This window comes from Dysidea avara, chromosome 3 (genome assembly GCF_963678975.1).
Source record: "Dysidea avara chromosome 3, odDysAvar1.4, whole genome shotgun sequence".
Taxonomy (NCBI): domain Eukaryota; kingdom Metazoa; phylum Porifera; class Demospongiae; order Dictyoceratida; family Dysideidae; genus Dysidea; species Dysidea avara.
Window position 1 is genome coordinate 37947990 of NC_089274.1, and position 23586 is coordinate 37971575.

The 23586-nt window shown below is 37.4% G+C and overlaps 1 protein-coding gene across 2 annotated transcripts in view; it reads right to left on the reverse strand.

Annotated features, from left to right (window-relative positions):
• Window positions 1–1707: 1707 nt before the first annotated feature.
• LOC136250885 (uncharacterized) overlaps window positions 1708–23586 on the reverse strand; it is a 50907-nt gene continuing 29028 nt past the window's right edge. The window contains exons 6-15 of one of the 2 annotated variants that reach the window (XM_066043215.1): window positions 19150–19338; window positions 16893–17034; window positions 16240–16304; window positions 14324–14419; window positions 14154–14231; window positions 13878–14098; window positions 7925–8034; window positions 3608–3767; window positions 1999–2135; window positions 1708–1951 (exon numbers count right to left, since the gene is read on the reverse strand). In XM_066043215.1, the coding sequence (XP_065899287.1) occupies window positions 1852–1951; window positions 1999–2135; window positions 3608–3767; window positions 7925–8034; window positions 13878–14098; window positions 14154–14231; window positions 14324–14419; window positions 16240–16304; window positions 16893–17034; window positions 19150–19338 (1298 nt within the window). In that variant the 3' untranslated portion in view covers window positions 1708–1851. Of the gene's footprint in view, window positions 1952–1994; window positions 2136–3607; window positions 3768–7924; window positions 8035–13877; window positions 14099–14153; window positions 14232–14323; window positions 14420–16239; window positions 16305–16892; window positions 17035–19149; window positions 19339–23586 lie in introns of those variants that run through there. The other variant, XM_066043216.1, reaches the window with a different exon arrangement.

Genomic DNA, 23586 nt, shown 5'->3' on the forward strand with positions numbered 1-23586 from the left:
TTCCAGTTATTGTAGAATCTTCTTTATCAATTCACACGTGTGCTTAATATCCATGAACTTGTTACTAGACTTTGGTAAAGCTTGTGATTTTGAATACAATAATTCTATAATCTTTTAAGGTCTTCCAAACCTCTCTTTTAACACTTTAAAGGCTATGTCATAATTCTCATTATTAACAGATATTGGTGAGGTCTATTCCACAGAACGGAACGGAACGATGGACTAAACCACGGAACGGAACACTTTCTCAAATGGAAGTTTGCAATTTACCATTGCTGAAATTGCCCTTCTAAGTTATAAGTGGCACCTCTGAGTCCAGTGGGTGATTAAATATAAGATAAAAACAATCAAAGGATGATCGTTCTTGTTGGTTGTCATTAGTAATGAAGTACTAATTGTGTGATCAGCTGTCTCAGTGATGTTCATCCATGGATATACCAAGAATGGCACTTGTTCTTACTAGTATGTGAGTTGTTTTGCTTATTTTGACTTTAGAACAGTCTGGGCCGGCTTTTCAAGTCATAAATCAGTATAATGATGTAGCTATACTACAAATATAGCAAGCAGGAAGACACTGGTGACAGGAAAGAGCCAGCTGGATTAAAAGTTGATGAATTTTGTGCAGTGTGTGAGGAGCAAATATTTCGGCAGACACTGCAAGGAGGCTATATATTCTGCAAACATTATTAAAGTGCATGTATGCTGTTATTAACAGCTGGTGCAGTGGACTGATTCCAGGTGTACAGTATTCAGTATAGAGCTGATTTTTCTGTTACGCAAATACAAGGATGAGTCTGACTGCCATAGCCATGAATGCCAAAACTCTAGGATCAACCAGATTTCAATTAAGTCTTCCATGCTTGTCAGAGGCAGTTTTCCCCTCTGAAATAGTACACACCCCTACAATCCATCTGGGTGGTAATAATTACAAAGAGTTATACATACTGTATTATTTTATGGCTCTTTCTATTGGCAAAACTTCATACTTGTGCCTTTGAAATCACCCTCACAGCATTCAAAAGCAGGTGACCTTTTTTTGTTTGGTCTTCGACTTACACTAGGCTGAAGTTGCAATTCCAGAGAACCTGAAATCCCTCTGAAAATTTCTAGATCAGCCCCTGCATGTGAAATCATGCCCATATCCACCCGGCAAACATTGATTTGGACCAAGATGTATTATCATACAGTACGATAGTACTGTATAGTAGTGGTTGGTAAGAAATTATATGATTTTGTGGATTTTCACGCCTTCAAAAACAACCTTGCAATAAGTTTTGCCCGAAAAAAACACCTGGAATGCATTAGTACTGTTATAATGATGTTGTACCTTGGGTAAACGAAGCAAAAAGTTGAATGTTTCAATGTACGGTGAGTTTTAAAAATTTCAAAATTCACCTACATTTCGTCTGCCTGCCTGCCTGCTGCAAGATCAGGTAGCCCTAGGACAATGTCCCCAATCTAAACCTGATAAAATAATGATATCCAGATTTCTATGATTGGATATAACATTGTTACCTATAGAATAATGTCAAGTGGGGTTTGAAGGTCATGAATAAGAGAGACTGAACAGTCAAAGTCAACACTCAAGGGTATATCTATATCCTTTTGCAGTTCTAGACTATCATTTATGTTTGTTTTAGTCATGTCATCTGCAAATTTCATAAAAGTTATCATGTTTGCAAAAAAATGTCCCTTGGGAAAACAACATTTAGCTTGGCGATTGCAGTGTTAATTTTTGCAACTATAAAAGTATTAGGCCAGCTACGGGAAATTCCTGTATACATTCAACATAATGGATGTGCACAGTATGCATTCAAAATTGAACACACAATTGCTAGCTAGCTAGTACATTTAAGACCGAGTCAACTGCTGCTTAATTCTTTCTACAAGTACAGAAAATGCCAGTCTTTCTTCAGGTGCAAACGTCCAACAAGATCTCATTATCTCATACCTGAGGGAGAATAAAGACACTAACTATATTATGTACTAGCATCTTACATTTCATCTGAACTAAGTGATGGCTTCTCCAGCATTTTACCAGTCTTCAGATAGTCGGCCATTTCATGTGGATCCACTGTAGGATATGGTTGTAGTCCAAGAGTGAATACTTCCCAACATGTTACTCCAAATGACCACTGTAAGTGAATAAGGCCATACCATCACTGTTTCATCAGACTAGCTACAACTGAATAGCAATTGCTGTATATTTATACAAGTACACAAAAAAATGGAATTTTCAACCAGAGTAGAGACCATAAAAAGTACTGAAACAAGTTGGAGTAGTGCACGATATTAAATCACAGTAAAACAATAAGAAGTGTTATATCCCTACTGTGCTCAAGATGCCATAATGGAAATGCATAGTAGGGATATAACACTTCTTGTTTTACTGTGATTTAATACCGTGCACTACTCCAGCTTGTTTCAGTACTTTTTATCGATGTGTTATGGTCCCTATTCTAGTTGAAAATTTCATTTTTTGTGTACTTGTTTGTTAATTTTTTTTGTACGTAATTATTATGACTGGTGAACCCATGCATACTGCATCTGAAATGGCACTGCACGCCCCCAAATATATCAATCATTGTCTGAAAAGTGAAGAATATGAAAAATACAGACGATTTACATTACGAAGGGAAGCCATCATGTGCTACCACCAAATCAACACTTTGACACAAAGGAGGACACTGGTAAGTCCATGAGGGCCCATAGCCTTAGCTGTTATCGAGTTACGCTTGTCTGAAGGCATCAGTCAGTCAGTCATTAAAAAAATTCATTAAATAAATATTTTTGAAATTCTGTAGCAACTTGCTGAAAGCATTTCGGATCGATCTAAAAGCTTGTTTTGGCTTAGTTTTACCTGCCTCATCGTCATCAGGGGAAATTGAGGCTGGTTTTTGGGTGATGTTATTTCATGGGCCACGCCTACTCCTTTGTGGTCCCTACTATACTGTACTGTATGATGGGTGGCATATACACCTAAGACCTGTTGTTTTCATGTATGCATTCAAGTCACCCTTAAGTTGTACCGTATATGAATTCAAAAATTAATAGTTATGAAATTTTTCAAAGGCAGCATTTATGCTATAAATTTAAGAACATGGTATACATGCATGCAACCACTAAATATGCTTATAACTGGAAAGGTTTAGAGAATGTACTTTTTGGTATATCTAGCATGTTTATCTGCCCATTCCAGTTGTACTAAGGTATACCCTGTGGACTTACCTGTGTGAGGCTAATTACTCGTATGTACATTTTCTGTGCTACATGTACAAAGACAAACTAGTGGAATGCTGCACCATTTAAAACAATAAGTAAAATACGTTAGTTAACTGGAAACAAGCCTAAGTAAAGGGTTGACCCATGTTATTGATGTGTTAATCCTAACTACTATGGGTTGAGTTGGGACATGGAAACCATGCATACTTTGAGGGTACCTGAATTACCACCTGGCTTTTGCAGCCTGTCAGCCACATGCAACCATTAGGTATTCTTGCAGATAGTACAGTAGTGAATAACCAAGTAAACACATATGCTATGTAGAATACACAGTTACATAGCTAATTCTCTTGAGGATATGCATTATAAATTTATTACCACTTACCACATCACTTTCTGTAAGGAACTTCTTATCAAAAAGTGCCTCAGGAGCAAGCCACTTCACTGGTAGCAGAGCAGAATGATCTAATCTGTAGTAATCTGATATGTACACGTCACGGGAGAAACCAAAGTCACCAACTTTAGCTACCATATTCTCATCTAACCTGTGAATACACACAACAATTATATCCCAGTGTATAATGGGGCCTTGCTGGATGATAACTAGCATACAAGTTATCAATTAGTGCATGCATATGGACATATTTCTTCTTATTCAAATTAATGCTTGTCTTGATTATAAGCCAGAAGGGGAGTGGGGCTTCCAGTACATACGGAAAACAAACTCTTTGGCTCAATTATAGATCTGCAATACATAATATATCAATACAGCAAATAAGTATCACAGTACAAAACTGTACTTAGAAAATATTGATATATCAAAAAGAATAGTCAGTGTTTTCTCTATTACTGTAATAGTGATTTCTTTCTTAAAGATACTACAAGCCTACATCAAGACACACGATAGTGTGTCGTGCAGCCCAAGAAGCCGGTGAGCCACACCGTGAGTATATTAACAGGAAGAAAGAAAATGCAATTTTCACACCTATGTAGCTCTGTGATCCCTTATCCGATTGGAACCAAATTTGCTAGAGACGTGCCGCCCAGTTAGGGGAGTCTATATACCAAATTTGAAGAAAATCGCTCCAGCCATTTCCGAGATACGAGCGAACAAAATTTCGTTTAATTTCTTCGTTTTTTTCTTCTTCAGCTTCTTCATTTCGCACACTTCACAAAATTCGCCATAAAACACGAATGTGTGTTCGGATTGGGCTGAAATTTGGCATACTTAAAGGGCGCATTAAGGCGGATCTCCGTACCAACTTTGGTAGGAATCCGATGAACATTCACGGAGTTATGACCAATTATTTGCGTAAAATAAGGTCGAAGGTCTGTCACGCCTACAGGGTAAACCCCTTGGAGGAATCAGTTGAAAATTGATATGTAGATGGAACAGCCATCGTAGGAGTTCCTTTTTATGGTTTGAAAGGAATCGAGATAAAGACCATGGAGATATGACAAAAAACCCAACCTGTGTCAAAATTACGCGATCAATTTTTATGAATAAAAAAACTATTAGTTTTCGTGTCTACCAGGCAAACCGCTTAGAACAACGAGCTGAAAATCAGTATGTAGCTGCAATAATCATCATAGAAAGTTCTTGCAATAGTACAGAAGAATCGGATTACAAATCACTGAGTTATGATTCGAAAGGCAACTACGTGCAGCAAATGCGAGATCGAGATACTCTAATAGAACAGTCACCCTAATGAAGCATTCAGCTGCATGTATAATTTACTCAGTTATATTACATTGCAAGTTATTCTGTAGGGAATTCAGCTACAAACAAGTCACCCTGTAGTCAGATCAGCTAGAAGAAGGTACCTAATAGAGAGTTCAGCTACAAAGAAGTCATCACGTAGAGAGTTCAGCTCAAATAAATCACCTTGTAGAGAATTCAGCTACAAACAAATTGTCCTGTAGAGAGATCAGCTAGAAGAAGTTACCTTGTAGAGAGTTCAGTTACAAAGAAACAATCATGCAAAGAGTTTAGCTGCAAACAAATCACCCAGTAGAAAGTTCTGCTATGAACAGATCACACTATAGAGAGTTCAGTTAGAAACAAGTCATCCTGTAGAGAGATCAGCTAGAAGAAGTCACTTTGTAGAGAGTTCAGCTACAAAGAAACCACCATGTAAGAGAATTCAGCTGCAAACAAACCACTCTGTACAGAGTTCAGCTACGAACAGATCACCCTGTAGAGAGATCAGCTAGAAACAAGTCATCCTGTAGAGAGTTCAGGTAGAAGTTACATTGTAGAGAGTTCAGCTACAAAGAAACCACCATGTAAGAGAGTTCAGCTGCAAACAAATCGCCCTGTAGAGAATTCAGCTACAAACAAATCACCCTGTAGAAAGATCAGCTAGAAGAAGTTACCTTGTAGAGAGTTCAGCTACAAACAAATCACCCTGTAGAGAGTCCAGCTAGAAACAAGTCACCCTGTAGAGAGATCAGCTAGAAACAAGTCACCCGTAGAGAGTTCAGCTAGAAGAAGTTACATTGTAGAGAGTTCAGCTACAAAGAAACTACCATGTACAGAGTTCAGCTGCAAACAAATTGCCCTGTAGAAAATTCAGCTACAAACAAATCACCCTGTAGAAAGATCAGCTAGAAGAAGTTACTTTGTAGAGAGTTCAGCTACAAACAAATCACTCTGTAGAGGGTTCAGCTACAAACAAGTCACCCTGTAGAGAATTCAGCTAGAAGAAGTTACATTGTAGAGAGTTCAGCTACAAAGAAACTACCACGTAGAGAGTTCAGCTGCAAACAAATCGCCCTGTAGAGAATTCAGCTACAGATAAATCACCTTGTAGAAAGATCAGCTAGAAGAAGTTACCTTGTAGAGAGTTCAGCTACAAACAAATCACCCTGTAGAGAGTTCAGCTAGAAACAAGTCACCCTGTAGAGAGATCAGCTAGAAACAAGTCACCCTGTAGAGAGTTCAGCTAGAAGAAGTTACATTGTAGAGAGTTCATCTACAAAGAAACTACCATGTACAGAGTTCAGCTGCAAACAAATTGCCCAGTAGAGAATTCAGCTACAAACAAATCACCCTGTAGAAAGATCAGCTAGAAGAAGTTGCCTTGTAGAGAGTTCAGCTACAAACAAATCACCCTGTAGAGAGTTCAGCTACAAACAAGTCATCCGGTAGAGAGATCAGCTAGAAGGATCACCTTGCAGAGAGGTCAGCTACAAAGAAATCACCCTGCTTCATCTTTTCTTCTTCCTGTAGTAAAGAAAAAAGGGTATACAAATACAAAAAGAAGTGAAATCTAATCCAAAACAGCCAAGCTGTAAAAAAAGTGTGCGGCCCTCAGAAAGACTATGGTAAAAAAAGATGTGAAATCCAAGGTGGCGGCCAAGAAATGGCTGTGATGGTAGGTTAATGGTAAAAATTTTAATAACGACAATTCAGGTGAATTTTTGTGCCGCTTCACAAAATTTACCTAAATTGTCATTATTAAAATTTTTACCATTAACCTACCATCACAGCCATTTCTTGGCCGCCACCTTGGATTTCACATCTTTTTTCACCATAGCCTTTCTGAGGGCCGCACACTTTTTTTACAGCTTGGCTGTTTTGGATTAGATATCTATTACCTGTGTTATAAAGTGCAGCATTACAAGAAGCCATACAAATATGTGTGTATAAGTATTACTATTATTGTAACCAAGGCAGTCTGAAAACAGTAGCTGTTACACTTTAACTATAAAGAACTGCATAGGTAACCTGGTAGAGATGAGCTTTGTAACAGCACTTCTGTTTTCTCCATATAAAAATCATATCAGAACACACTAGCTAATTGTCACATCAGTATAATACACCTGTAATGTATTTATCTACATTCCCTAAGTATACAGATATACAATTTGTATACAGTGAATGTAGAATCAGTATCGGCTCTTTAAGGTACAGATAAATCAGATATCAATATGACCATTAGCTGAAATGATTGGTTATGCAACCTAGTACCGGTCATAGCTATAGCTATTACCACTTCATGATACAGTATCATATTGAACAGTTTATCGATGGTGATATGTGATACACAAAATACATTGTATTGCAGAACTCTAAGACCAGGCCTTCACCAACACTGCATAAAGGTTCTCCATGCTTGCTGTTACAATGTCTGCATTTTACCACAATTTGAATTTGATTAAACACTGGACCTATACAAATAAATACCTGGTCTTGGTTAAAACCAGAAAATAAAACTGAGCTTGGGCTTTTATACAAGGAAACGCAGTAACTAGCCTCCTAGGTACACAATAAGATCAGCTGACAGACTATCCAAGATAGGCAAATTTGCTTAGTATACGCACTTAGTAACTTGGAGTGGTCATTGTGTGTTTATGCACATTTTTGCCTTGCTGAATGAATTATTTAGACCACATCACTAAAATTACAGTTGATAAGGCTTTGGGATATATCCCAGTTAGGCTATATCTTCCTTGCCTTAGACGTGAGTGATGACTACATATAATATCACCCTCATAACAGGATATAACTTGATGGTAGCTAACATAAATACAGCATTTTATTGGTGAATGTGGAAATATACAATTAAATTACTCGCAAGAATCACAAGTACAAATGTTTTGGAAGTGTAGGTCCCTACAGGTGTTTATTTTGCAATAAAAATCATACAATAAAAATCATACATAACTTGTCATGATGCAACATTACAAATTAGCTCACATGCAATTTCTTGCTGATAAGTCTCTATGTATAAACCTCATAGATGAAAGATATGCCATCCCTTTTGCAATGTCCAAACATATTTGTACTAAAATGTTATAATGAAGATCCTATATGTAAACAAAAAAAACTAACTTAATACACAAGTCAGTGGTATTAGGAGCCTGCACAAAATCAGTAGCAGTGCATGAAAGAGATCACTATGATAAAGATTTATAATATTATGTAGTTACAATTTACATATACACCATAGCTACAGACTTAGCCACTTTGTTAATAAATGTTATGGCTAAACAACCTCCTTGTTTTATTACATGAAATATGTGTGTTACACACCACACACACACACACACACACACACACACACACACACACACACACACACACACACACACACACACACACACTATATATATCAAGACACACGGTAGTGTGTCGTGCGGCCCAAGAAGCCGGCGCGCCACACCGTGAGTATATTGACAGGAAGAACAAAAACGTCATTTTCACACCTTTGTATCTCGGTGATCACTTATCTGATTGGAACCAAATTTGCTACACAGTTGCCCGCCAGCCAAGGGAGTCTACATTCCAAATTTGAAGGAAATCGCTCCAGCCATTTCCGAGATACGAGCTGCCAAAGTTTCGTTTTTTTTTTTCTTCGTTTTTTTTTTTTTCTTCTTCTTCGTCTTTTCGCACACTTGCAAAAAATTGCTATAACAAGCAAACACGTACTCCGATCGCCTTGAAATTTGGCACACAGAAAGGGAGTCCAAAGGCGAATCCTAGCATCAACTTTGGTACAAATCCGATGAATGGTTCAGGAGTTATGACCGATTATTCGCGTCAAACAAGATCGATTTGTTGTCACGCCTACAGGGTAAACCGCTTCATGGAATGAGTTGAAAATTGCTATGTAGATGGAGTAACCATCGTAGGAGTGCCTTTTGGTGGTTTGAAAGGAATCGAGATAAAGACCACGGAGATATGACACAAAACCCAACCTGTGTCACAATTACGCGATCGATTTTTATGAATAAAAAAGTATTAGTTTTCAAGCCTACTAGGCAAACCGCTTAGAGCAATGAGCTGAAAATCGGTGTATAGCTGGAATAATCTTCATAGAAAGTCCTTGCAGTAGTACAGAAGAATCGGATTACAAACCACTGAGTTATGATCCGAAAGCGAACTCCGTGTAGCAAATGCGAGATCGAGATACTCTAATAGAACAGTCACCCTAATAGAGCATTCGGCTAATTTATTTACTCCATTATAGAATTTTATTACATCACAAGTTATTCTGTAGGGAGTTCAGCTGCAAACAGTTAATCTTATAGACAGTTCAGCAAGAAGACAGTCACCATGTGGAGAGTTAAACAAATATACCACTATAGAGATTCAGAACATTACAAGTCACACTGAAGAAAGTTCAGCTATAAACAAGTCATGCACTGTGTAGAGAATTCAGCTACAATTAAGTCACTCTCTAGAGAATTCAGTTACACAGAATTCTGCTACACACAAGTCGCTGTGGAGAGAGTTCAGCTACAAACAAATTACCCTTTAGAGTGATCAGCTACAAACAAAACACTTTGCAGGGTGTTCAACTGCAACAAATCAATTACCTTTAGAGCGATCAGCAATGAACAAATCAACACAAATCTACCTGTAGAGAGATCAGCTAGAAACAAAACACCCTGAAGAGAATTCAGCTACAAAAAATCACCCTGTAGAGACATCAGCTAGAAACTAGACACAATGTAAGGAGTTCAGCTACAAGCAATCACCCTGTAGAGAGTTCAGCTAAAACAAATCAACCTGCAGAGAGATCAGCTACAAACAAATCACCTTATAGAGAGTTCAGCTACAAACAGATTACCTGTAGAGAGATCGGCTACAAACCAATCAACCTGCAGAGAGATCATCTATATACACACAAATCAACTTGTAGAGAGATCAGCTACAAACAAATCACCATGTAGAGAGATCAGCTAGAAACTACACACAATGTAAGGAGTTCAGCTACAAACAAATCACCCTGTAGGGAGATCAGCTACAAACTAGACACAAAGTAAGGAGTTCAGCTACAAGCAAATTACCCTGTAAAGAGTTCATCTACAAACAAATCAACCTGTAGAGCAATCAGCTAGAAACAAATCACCCTGAAGAGAGGTCAGCTACAAAAAAATCACCCTGTAGAGAGATCAGCTACAAACAAATTGCCCTGTAGAGAGATCGACTACAAACAAATCAACCTGCAGAGAGATCAGCTACACACAAATCAACTTGTAGAGAGTTCAGCTACAAACAAATTACCCTGTAGAGAGATCGGCTACAAACAAATCAGCCTGTAGAGAGTTCAGCTAAAACAAATCAACCTGCAGAGAGATCAACTACAAACAAATCACCTTATAGAGAGTTCAGCTACAAACAAATCTCCCTGTAGAGAGATCAGCTAGAAGAAGTTACCTTGTAGAGAGTTCAGCTTCAAACAAATCACCCTGTAGAAAGATCAGCTAGAAGAGGTCACCTTGTAGAGAGTTCAGTTACAAAAAAATCACCATGTAGAGAGCTCAGCTACAAACTAGTGACCTTGTAGAGACATCAGCTAGAAGAAGTTACCTTGTAGAGAGTTCAGCTACAAAGAAACCATTCTTTAAAGAGCTCAGCTGCAAACAAACCACCTGTACAGAATTCAGCTACAAATAAATCACCCTGTAGAAAGATGAGCTAGAAAAAGTTACCTTGTAGAGAGTTCAGTTACAAAGAAACCACCATGTAGAGAATTCAGCTACAAACTAGTGACCCTGTAAAGACATCAGCTAGAAGAAGTTACCTTGAGAGAGTTCAACTACAAAGAAACCATCATGTAGATACAAACAAATCTACCTGTAGAGAGATCAGCTAGAAGAAGTTACCTTGTAGAGAGTTCAGCTTCAAACAAATCACCCTGTAGAAAGATCAGCTAGAAGAGGTCACCTTGTAGAGAGTTCAGTTACAAAAAAACCACCATGTAGAGAGCTCAACTACAAACTAGTGACATTGTAGAGACATCAGCTAGAAGAAGTTACCTTGTAGAGAGTTCAGCTACAAAGAAACCATTCTTTAAAGAGCTCAGCTGCAAACAAACCACCTGTACAGAATTCAGCTACAAATAAATCACCCTGTAGAAAGATGAGCTAGAAAAAGTTACCTTGTAGAGAGTTCAGTTACAAAGAAACCACCATGTAGAGAATTCAGCTACAAACTAGTGATCCTGTAAAGACATCAGCTAGAAGAAGTTACCTTGAGAGAGTTCAACTACAAAGAAACCATCATGTAGATACAAACAAATCTACCTGTAGAGAGATCAGCTAGAAGAAGTTACCTTGTAGAGAGTTCAGCTTCAAACAAATCACCCTGTAGAAAGATCAGCTAGAAGAGGTCACCTTGTAGAGAGTTCAGTTACAAAAAAACCACCATGTAGAGAGCTCAACTACAAACTAGTGACATTGTAGAGACATCAGCTAGAAGAAGTTACCTTGTAGAGAGTTCAGCTACAAAGAAACCATTCTTTAAAGAGCTCAGCTGCAAACAAACCACCTGTACAGAATTCAGCTACAAATAAATCACCCTGTAGAAAGATGAGCTAGAAAAAGTTACCTTGTAGAGAGTTCAGTTACAAAGAAACCACCATGTAGAGAATTCAGCTACAAACTAGTGACCCTGTAAAGACATCAGCTAGAAGAAGTTACCTTGAGAGAGTTCAGCTACAAAGAAACCATTATTTAAAGAGCTCAGCTACAAACAAATCACCTATACAGAATTCAGCTACAAACAAATCACCATGTAGAGAGATCAGCTAGAAGAAGTTAACTTGTAGAGAGTTCAGCTACAAAGAAACCATCATTTAGAGAGTTCAGCTTCAAACAAATCACCTGTAGAGAGTTCAGCTACAAAAAATCTCCCTGTAGAGAGATCAGCTAGAAGAAGTTACCTTGTAGAGAGTTCAGCAACAAAGAAACCACCATGTAGAGAGTTCAGCTGCAAAGAAATCACCCTGTATAAAATTCTGCCACGAACAAATTGCCCTGTAGAAAGATCAGTTAGAAGAAGTTACCTTGTAGATAGTTCAGCTACAAACAAATCACCATGTAGAGAGATCAGCTAGAAGAAGTTAACTTGTAGAGAGTTCAGCTACAAAGAAACCATCATTTAGAGAGTTCAGCTTCAAACAAATCACCTGTAGAGAGTTCAGCTACACAAATCACCCTGTAGAAAGATCAGCTAGAAGAAGTTACCTTGTAGATCGTTCAGCTACGAACAAGTCACCCTGTAGAGAGATCAGCTAGTAGAAGTTACCTTGTAGAGAGTTCAGCTACAAAGAAAACACCATGTAGAGAGTTCAGCTGCAAAGAAATCACCCTGTAGAAAATTCTGCCAGAAATAAATTGCCCCGTAGAAAGATCAGTTAGAAGAAGTTACCTTGTAGAGAGTTCAGCTACAAAGAAACCATTCTGTAAAGAGCTCAGCTGCAAACAAATCACCTGTACAGAATTCAGCTATGAACAAATCGTCCTGTAGAGAGATCAGCTAGAAGAAGTTACCTTGTAGATAGTTCAGCTACAAACAAATCACCCTGTAGAGAGATCAGTTAGAAGAAATTACCTTACAGAGTGTTCAGCTACAAAGAAACCATCATGTAGAGAGTTCAGCTGCAAAGAAATCACCCTGTAGAAAATTCTGCCAGAAACAAATTGCCCTGTAGAGAGATCAGTTAGAAGAAGTTACCTTTTAGAGAGTTCAGCTACAAAGAAACCACCTGTACAGAATTCAGCTACAAACAAATCACCTGTACAGAATTCAGCTACATACAAATCACCTGTAGAGAGTTCAGCTACAAACAAATCTCCCTGTAGAGAGATCAGCTAGAAGAAGTTACTTTGTAGATAGTTCAGCTACAAACAAATCACCCTGTAGAAAGATCATTTAGAAGAAGTTACTTTGTAGAGAGTTCAGCTACAAAGAAACCATTCTGTAAAGAGCTCAGCTGCAAACAAATCACCTGTAAAGAATTCAGCTACAAACAAATCACCCTGTAGAGAGATCAGCTAGAAGAAGTTACCTTGTAGATAGTTCAGCTACAAAAAATCTCCCTGTAGAGAGATCAGCTAGAAGAAATTACCTTGTAGAGAGTTCAGCTACAAAGAAACTATCATGTAGAGAGTTCAGCTGCAAAGAAATCACCACTGTCCAAATTTCAAGGCAATAGCTCTTTCCAATCTGAAGTTATCAATTGTCAAAGTTGGCAAATTGGATGTGTGTGGAAGACCCCTTTTCGCAAATCCGATCACATATGTATTATATATATAATTTGTACATTTACTGATAAAATATTTAAAGTACATCTACTTCATCTTTTCGTCTTCCTGTAGTAAAGAAAAAAAACATAGGTTAAAAAAGTCCCAAAGCTGGCCATAGGCCGGCTTTGGGGTATACAAATACAAAAAGAAATGAAATCTAATCCAAAACAGCCAAGCTGTAAAAAAAGTGTGCGGCCCTCAGAAAGGCTATGGTGAAAAAAGATGTGAAATCCAAGGTGACGGCCAAGAAATGGCTGTGATGGTAGGTTAATGGTAAAAATTTTAATAACGACAATTCAGGTGAATTTTTGTGCCGCTTCACAAAATTTACCTGAATTGTCATTATTAAAATTTTTACCATTAACCTACCATCACAGCCATTTCTTGGCCGCCACCTTGGATTTCACATCTTTTTTCACCATAGCCTTTCTGAGGGCCGCACACTTTTTTTACAGCTTGGCTGTTTTGGATTAGATATATATATATACATACACACACACACTATTCACACACACACTATACATACACACTTCACTACTACACACACACACTATACACACACACACGCACGCACACACACGCACGCACACACATGCACGCACACACACACATACCTGAGGAAGCTCTGTCAAGTCAATTTTGTTTCCTCTCTTTGATGACAAAAATGACTTCACATCACCATAAAGCATGTATGGTACTACCATTAGAGGCATCTTATCACTCGACGATGCTTCCAAGCATGCACCAATGAGGCTTAGAACATTAGGGTGACTAAATGTCTTAGTAACTGCAATCTCCTCAATAAATTCTTCAATTTTCAAGACCGAAGAGCAAGCTACGTATAAGAAAACTTAATCACATGTATGTGACCATAAATGGAAACCTCAGACTTTTTAATGTTTTAATAGCAACAATGATAGTTTCATCATTTTTTCTGTAGAGACCTTTATAGACAATGCCAAATGCTCCTAGAAACACATATAAATAAATTATACATACGTACACTTGTAGCACATTAGCATACATACACATGCATACATTTCATACTATACATATGTACCTTCAGCTATTGGCTCCTGGATTTGCAAATCTTTAGATTCTATTTCATGAGTACCCAAACGCTTTTTGAATTTTTGGATTACAAGGTTTTCTGCAACTATAAAACAAGTAAGACGGAAAACTGCAAAGTATATAGTGTACTGTAACATGGTTGGTATAAACAGATAATAAATTAAGTTAAAGTTATTTCATTGTGGTTTACTACTAGGGTGATATAATGGAGTTCTTCACTGTAAGCATGACAATTCGACAATTGTTGAAGTTTAACAAACTGTACACATTGAAGCCTTAGAAATATCATTAACTGAATGCCACAGTGCCACGTCAGGGGTGTATCCAGGATGCCTTCAATATGGTTTCCAGATTTCAGTGGTAGTGAATTATATGTATATATGCAAGGGTCTGGGGGCGCAGCAAGATTTTGAGCATTAAAATGCTTTAAATTCACATTTTCTAAACTATTTAAAATATTACATGCTTCCTTTTAAGTCCTTAATATCATTGCATATGGATATGGCTTGCCAGATATTGTAGTGATCTAAGAGCATATCCAAATTCTCAATGAATAGTTTATTTTTTGTCAAGTTTAGCTGCTAAATCATTCTTTAATAGTCTTACATTTACAATATAAAAAGTATTCCGTTATGAATATTCTATTAGAGTAGTTTTGACTGCTTTATTAGAGTACATCTGACTGCTTTATTAGAGTACATCTGACTGTTCTATTAGAGTATCTCAATCTTAAAGATAATTCAGTGAATGGTACCCTTCATGATTTCATCCACTTTTGAGAAATCAATGCTAGTTTTCCTATTATACTGTCCTGCCTAGTTTTCAATTCATTGCGTATATTTGTGTTGCCAAGCTAAGATAGGTGGCTGGTGTTTTGGTTCTGCAGCCCACAAGTTGAAATTTCAAAGGGGGTTTCCAGAACCCCAGGAAATCCTCCTAAATATACCCCTGAATGTGACTGCTCAAATAGATGGCTCAGTCAAATGTTTGCTATACTGTACAAATGTCAAACCGCTATTAATTATCAATAAATCACTTTCACACCTTACTTCAAATTGAAGAGAAGGTGTATAAGTGCCATATAGCACTGCTATCAGTGCTCAGGAATGCTTTAAAGAAAAGCGGAGGTAGTATATAAAAATTAATATACTGCCTTTATTTCTTGTTAATACATTCCAGGCATTCCCAAAAAATCATCAGATTTCTTTGATACAATTTCTCATCTCCTCTGCTTTAATATAGTGACACTATACAGGATCAATTGTGGGTTTTAGTTTTGTGAATAAGGTAAAATCAAACCAGAGTTAATTAAGGTGTGGACTTATAGTTTATTGAATGAAGTCACTGGTTAATTTATGTTACTGTTTTGATTGATAATAGACACCTGGCATGATGTCATGCACAGCGCAGGGCATGGCACTAAATGGATCTAGCCATTAACATGATGAACATATATATATATTCATGACTTTAGTTTAGTAAATGAAGTACTTTGGTGCACTTAAAACATCATAATGAGCTCATATTTTGGCTTTCTGAGCTTAACTGTGCACCCACAATCAAAGCTTTCCACATGGTGGTATCAATACACTTACGTTTGGCCTCAGTAACACCTTGTCGTTATTCTAACGTAAGTTATTCACGATTGAAATTCACATGGCCTAGTATGAATACACTCATAAAGTATACCTGAAGTTTCCCATACCTGCAGGTGAGTCACCCAAGTGGATTGCAACATGGGCACTTATGATTTGCCTGATATTATGCATGCTCACACTCATGCCTGTGGCACTCATGCTTGTGCGTATATCAGGCAAGTCACTCGTGCCCATTATTACTTATCAATGGTATACTGATCTTATTAGACATGAAAGTGTGTCACACTACATAGGGAGAACAACTTACATAGCATGGGCTCATTCTCATCTACAGTACTAAGTATGTTGGAAACTCTTGTCATCACCTTGAAACTGGAAAGTATAGATTATGTTAATAATAAAAGCAGATTTTCACCATATAGTAGAACAATGATATACTGTACAAACACGATGTATATAAGGGGCAGTGGAGCAGGCCAAAGAGTGACAGTGGCCAACTCGATAATGAAAGTTTTTAAAAGTTATGCAGTTGCACACTTAAGACATGCCACCCTGAGGAGGGTCTGGGTACATCCACCAGGAAAATTTTCAAGGTCTGGGATAGTATTTTCATTGTGAAAATTAAGTAACTTATACTTTTTCTTAGCACATGTTTATTAAATTCTTCTATGAATTCACCAGGCTTGTGTGAGGCTTATGCACAAGTGTGTCACCTAGTAATGTAACCAATGACATGTCCGTCTGAAGTTAAATAAGTACTTGAGGTACATTTTTACTGACTTAACAATTTATTGGCTTTGGTACAATCTAATAACATTATAATTAACATTAAATTTTTTACCAATAATTCTGTTACTTTGTAACCACACACGTACAGGTCACTAAATTTCTATACATATTCATACAAAAGCACAAACAAACACATGTTAGACTATCAATGATGAGTATGTAGCAACGTACTTTGCTCTATTCTGATGTCTCTTATATAACATACACGCTGCTACCAATATGATGACAAGTAGTACTATCACTGATGCTGCCGCTGCTATGATAATAATAGTAGTAGTAGTCATAGAACTACTTGAATCAGATTCAGAAGTGGCTAAGATGAAACAATACATGATAAATTGACAATGGTTTATATGCTGTAATTCAAAGAAAGGTTGTGAAATAAACATCAAGTTAATAAGCAACTTCATTTTAAAAAAAGAACTATAGATACCTACAAACATACAGTACGGTAGTACTGTATATTAGGGATCATGAAGAACTGGGCTTTTCCAGCCTGAAATACCACCCTAAAATCAGCCTCAATTTCCCTTCATGACAGCTTAGTGGCATTAGTTGGGCACAGCCAAGCCCAAAAATGTCCTCAGACCAAGTACGTACAATACACGCATCATGGACTTGCCTTTGTCCTCCTTTGTGTTCCAGTTCTTTTTGCTGACAACAGAAGGTATTGATTCACATCAAAAGTGTGATATGTTGGTTATTATGCTTATCACCCATATTTTCCATAGTGACTGGATTGACACTTCTTGTACTGTTCTTCATTTGTAATGCTGTGTAACTGGCTGAAATAGGTGAAAGCAAAGCGTAATGTGCCCTTTAATTTTGAGTAGTTGGGGCTTGTGAATAGTTTGTATTTTTCATGGTGACTGGATTGATTGCAGAGGCGCTTTTCCTGCTGTTCTTCATTTGTAGTGCTGTATAATGAGCTGAACATAGCTGAAAGTGAAGTGTTATGACCACTTCACTTTCGAGTCAGTAATTGATACCTTGAGTCAGATGAAAGCATTAACTCTGGCACCATCTTTTGTTTTGATGCAGTAAGCGTGGGTTCACCAGTCATAATAATGTTACAAAAAAAGTAACAACAAACAAGTACAAAGAAAAATTAAGAATTTTAAATTTGATTATACAGATCATAGAAAAAGGTAGGGAAACAAGGGAGGTCACCTAAACCTGCAGATATACTAGTGGACATTTACTTCCTATGGGTATATATAGACTGAATTAGGAATTAAAGTGTCCACTAGTATATCTGCAGGCTCCTTTGTTTCCCTACTTTTTATTTCTATGATCCCTAATCGAACTTAAAACTCCCAATTTTTTCTTATACTTGTTTAATTTATAACACACCAGAGGTTATGCATTCATTATTACACTCAGTATAATCAAGACACATGGCAGTATGTTGTATGGCCAAGAAAGTTGGTGCGTAACACTGTGTGTACATTGACAGGAAGAAAAAAAACACAATTTTCATTCCTGAAACGTTCGATTTTTAAAATTCTCTTCTTAGGGTCTATGAGGGCCTGGATTATTCTTTTTGCACAATTTGTAAAAATCGTTATAAAACACTTAAACACAAATGCTTAATTTGATTACCTTGAAACTTGGTACAGATAAAGAGCATACAAAGCTGAACTTACATACTCACTTTGCAAGGAATATGATAAATATCCAGTGCTACGAATGTTTATTCATATAAAAAAGAGCAAACTTATGTCATGGTTGCAGGGCACTTGAAATTTGGTGTGTACATAAGTTAGCCATCGTAGCAGTGCCTTTTGATGGTTAGAAAAATAAAGAACTGAGTAATAGCTACAAAGAGATACTCTAATAGAACAGTCACCATGGAGTAAAAAGTGCATGAAAAATGTCAGGGGAAAGATTTTAACCAGGGACCTCCATACTGAATACCCAAATCCTTAACCATTGAGCTGCTGCTATCACAGCTGTTCTCTTCAAAACAAAATTTCTAGCTAAACTCTAGTTAATGAATTTCGTAGATCCACCGATGGAAATTCTATGTGTGTTCTATTAGAAAAAATGTGTTCTGTATTAGAGCATTACAATATTACAACTTTTGTATTCAATAAGCATCATTGTGTCTGTAGATAAAAGAAATGTGAGTAGAAACAACCAGCCTATGGCTGGCTTTGGGGCCATGTAGCTAGAGCACAAAAGAAATGAAATCCACACAAAAGCAGCCAAGCTGTGAAAAGGTATGGCTCTCAAGGGTGAAAAAAAGTTGTGAAATCAAAGGTGGTGGCTGTAATGATGTTGGCAACAGTTATTAGCATTAACAAACTGCAGCCATTTTTGGACACCACTTTTGATTTCACAGCTATTTTCACCCAGGCTATTGAAGGCCGCACCCTTTTTTACAGCTTGGGTACTTTTGGGGATATAAAGATTACATTCATCATACCTATATCACATACTACATCACCACTACTCCAAGTGCCATCAAATAAACACATCCTTTGATCACTCCCAAATAATTCAAATCCAGAATCACATGTATAATTACAAGTGTCTTCATAGGAAGGAATTCCATCATCTCCCAGTGAACAATTGACTGTTCCATTGCCAGGATCATCAAGCATTAGACAATCAACTAAGAAAAACACAACATGGCTGTGCACATATATGTGTGTGTGTGTTTGTAAGTAGACAATATCTCTAAACGGTAGTAGTATAATCAAGCAGTATGGTAGTAGTGTGTGTTAGGGATCATGGAGGTTCACCAAAACTATTGAACAGAAACTATATAGCCTCACAATACCTTCATGGCATACGGGCAGCATTGGTTAGGTATAATAAGTGCCTTCAGTGTGATCCAAATGCTCCCAGGTTGCTATGAAAATTTATTTCGTTTTATTCAGTGGAAGTTTTCTACTGACTGATTTCCTAAACAGCTAAAGCTACAGCTTTGATTTATTTAATTAATATTAGACATCGCTCCAGCCAAAGTATTAGGTATCAAGTAATTATACCTATAGCAGAATCCTACTACAAGTATGATATCAATGTTAAAGCACGACAAAAGTTCCCAAAACGTACACTTTTGAGTGAAGATCAGTTATTCAGTTAGGCATAAAATAACTGATAACTGAAATAACTGGCTGGTTAACCGGTTTAACCGGTTTACCCAGTAAGGTTTCACTGAGAAGAGTAACCGGTTTACCCAGTAAGGTTTCACTGAGAAGAATAACCGGTTTACCCAGTAAGGTTTCACTGAGAAGAGTAACCGGTTTACCCAGGAAGGTTTCACTGAGAAGAGTTAAAAACAAAGCATTGGCTGCCTAACTTTTCAGTAATTAATTAGTTTGGGGGATGTTTAGACTTGAAACTACTTTTATTATGCTATTCTTTCCTTTAATGCAGTATGCAGAGGTTCATCAGTCATAATTATGTTACAACAAAGGTAAACAAACAAATTTAGAAATTTCAAGTTTGATTATAGGGATCCAGTTGTAGAAGTAAAAAAGTAATAGAACAAAGAAAGATGCTTATACCTGCAGATATACTAGTGGACAATTAATCCCTGATTCAGAAATGGCTACATAGACTGAAGTAGAGATTAAATGTCCACTAGTATATCTGCAGATGTAGGCAACCTTCCTGTTTCATTACTTTTGATCCCTAATATTCCTATTAACAGTCTCAAACTGTTGCAATCGGGACATTGGAAACAGTGGAAATTGAAAACTGAAACTGAAAAACTGAAATTGGTCAAAACTTCATATTAACAGGTACCTCTTAACAAAGACCACCTCTATAATAAGACCACCTGTATAACAAGACCGCCTCTAATAAGACTACCTCATTATAGTAGTTATATCAAGTAGGTCCAACAAATATGGCTAAGGTATACTCATAATGTAATAACAATCAGACAGTATATATATATCTAATCAAAAACAGCCAAGCTGTAAAAAAAGGTGCGGCCCCCAAAAAGGCCATGGTGAAAAAAGATGTGAAATCCAAGGTGGCGGCCAAGAAATGGCTGTGATGGTAGGTTAATGGTTACATTTTAATAACGACAATTCAGGTGAATTTTGTGCCGCTTGGACTTGGCACCAAATTCACCTGAATTGTTGTTATTAAAATGTAACCATTAACCTACCATCACAGCCATTTCTTGGCCGCCACCTTGGATTTCACATCTTTTTTCACCATGGCCTTTTTGGGGGCCGCACCTTTTTTTACAGCTTAGCTGTTTTTGATTAGATATCACTTCTTTTTGTATTTGTATACTGCAAAGCCGGCCTATGGCTGGCTTTGGGGCTTTTTAACCCATGTGTTTTTTTCTTTACTACAGGAAGAAGAAAAGAACTTAAAGAAGAATTTTGTACTTCAATTATTTTTGATTTTATTAGTAATTATACAAATTATATACATATATTTATTACATGCCCATTATGCCCCACAGGATATTTTTTTGCAGCTGATCTCTCTACTGGGTGACTTGAAATTTAGCTGAACTATATACAGGATGGTTTCTTTGTAGCTGAACTCTCTTCAAGGTAACCTCTTCTAGCTGGTCTCTCTACAGGGTATTTTGTTTCTAGCTGAACTCTCTACAGGTGAATTGTTTGCAGCTAAACTCTCTACATGGTGGTGTCTTTGTAGCCGAACTCTCTACATGATGGTTTCTTTGTAGCTGAACTCTCTATAAGGTGACTTCGTCTAGCTGAACTCTCTACAGGGTGATTTTTTTGTAGCTGAACTCTCTGCAGGGTGATTTGTTTGCAGCTGAACTGTCTACATGATGGTTTCTTTGTAGCTGAACTCTCTACAAGGTGACTTTGTCCAGCTGATCTCTCTACGGGGTGATTTGTTTCTAGCTGAACTCTCTACAGGTGATTTGTTTGCAGCTAAACTCTCTACATGGTGGTTTCTTTGTAGCTGAACTCCCTACATGATGGTTTCTTTGTAGCTGAACTCTCTACAAGGTAACTTCTTCTCTACAGGGTGATTTGTTGTAGTTGAATTCTCTACAAGGTGGTTTGTATGAGGCTGAACTCTCTACATGGCGGTTTCATTGTAGCTGAATTCTCTACAGAGTGATTTGTTTGCAGCTGAACTCTCTACATGATGGTTTCTTTGTAACTGAACACTCTACAAGGTGACTTCTTCTAGCTGATCTTTCTACAGGGTGAATTGTTGTAGCTGAACTATCTACAAGGTAACTTCTTCTCTATACAGGGTGATTTGTTTGTAGTTGAATTCTGTACAGGTGGTTTCTTTGTAGCTGAACTCTGTACATGATGGTTTCTTTGTAGTTTAACTCTTTACAAGGTGACTTCTTCTAGCTGAACTCTCTACCGGGTAATTTCTTTGTAGCTGAACTCTCTATATGATGGTTTCTTTGTAACTGATCTCTCTACAAGGTAACTTCTTCTAGCTGATCTTTCTACTGGGTGATTTGTTTGCAGCTGAACTCTCTACATGGTGGTTTCTTTGTTGCTGATAGGGACCCGCCGATTATGCTGGCATAATTATGAGCATAATAGGTGTCTGAAAGCATTGAGCATAATGCTAGCATAATAGGTAGAATATTTGTGTAATAGTATGAATTCTTGCTTACCAAAATAGCTATCACAGAAAGATCGATATACTCTAATAGAACAGTCAGTAACTCTAATAGAACAATCACATAGCTGACTGTTCTATTAGAGTATATCGATCTTTTCTGTGATATGCATTTTCACAAGTAAGTTTGTGCTTCAGCCACTTATTATTTATCCATAGATTGGAAATTATTAGCAGAGCATGAGAACTGAGGCATAAATAATTGGGCATAATTTGAGCATAATGGGTAAGTATTGAGCATAAATTTAAGCATAATAGGTAAATTTTTGAGCAGTGCAGCATAGCATAATAGGTAAAATTATGAGCATAATCGGCGGATCCCTAGTTGCTGAACTCTCTACAAGGTGAATTCTTCTATCTGATCTCTCTACAGGGTAATTTGTTTGTAACTGAACTCTGTACAAGTGCGTTTTTGTGGGTGATCTCACTGCAGGTTGATTTGTTTGTAGCTGAACTCACTAAAGGGTGATTTTGCTTGTAGCTGAACTCCTTGCATTGTATCTAGTTTCTAGCTGATCTCTCTACAGGGTGATTTGTTTGTAGCTGATCTCTCTACAAGTTGATTTGTGTGTAGCTGATCTCTTTGCAGGTTGATTAATTTGCAGCCGATCTCTCTACAAGGTAATTTGTTTGTAGCTGAACTGTCTATAAAGTGATTTATTTGTAGCTGATCTCTCTGCAGGTTGATTTGTTTTAGCTGAACTCTCTACAGGGTGATTTACTTGTAGCTGAACTCCTTACATTGTGTCTAGTTTCTAGCTGATCTCTCTACAGGGTGATTTGTTTGTAGCTGATCTCTCTACAAGTTGATTTGTGTGTAGCTGATCTTTCTACAGGTTGATTTGTTTGTAGCCGATCTCTCTACAGGGTAATTTGTTTGTAGCTGAACTCTGTACAAGGTGCTTTTTGTAGGTGATCTCACTGCAGGTTGATTTGTTTGTAGCTGAACTCACTAAAGGGTGTTTTGCTTGTAGCTGAACTCCTTACATTGTGTCTAGTTTCTAGCTGATCTCTCTACAGGGTGATTTTGTTTGTAGCTGAACTCTCTATAAGGTGATTTGTTTTCAGTTGAACTCTCTACATGGTGGTTTCTTTGTTGCTGAACTCTCTACAGGGTGTTTTGCTTGTAGCTGAACGCTCTACAGGGTGATTTGTTTCTAGCTTATCTCTCGACAGGTTGATTTGTGTGTAACTGATCTCTCTACAAGCTGATTTGTTTGTAGCTGAATTCTCTGCAAAGCATTTTGTTTGTAGCTGACCTCTCTTC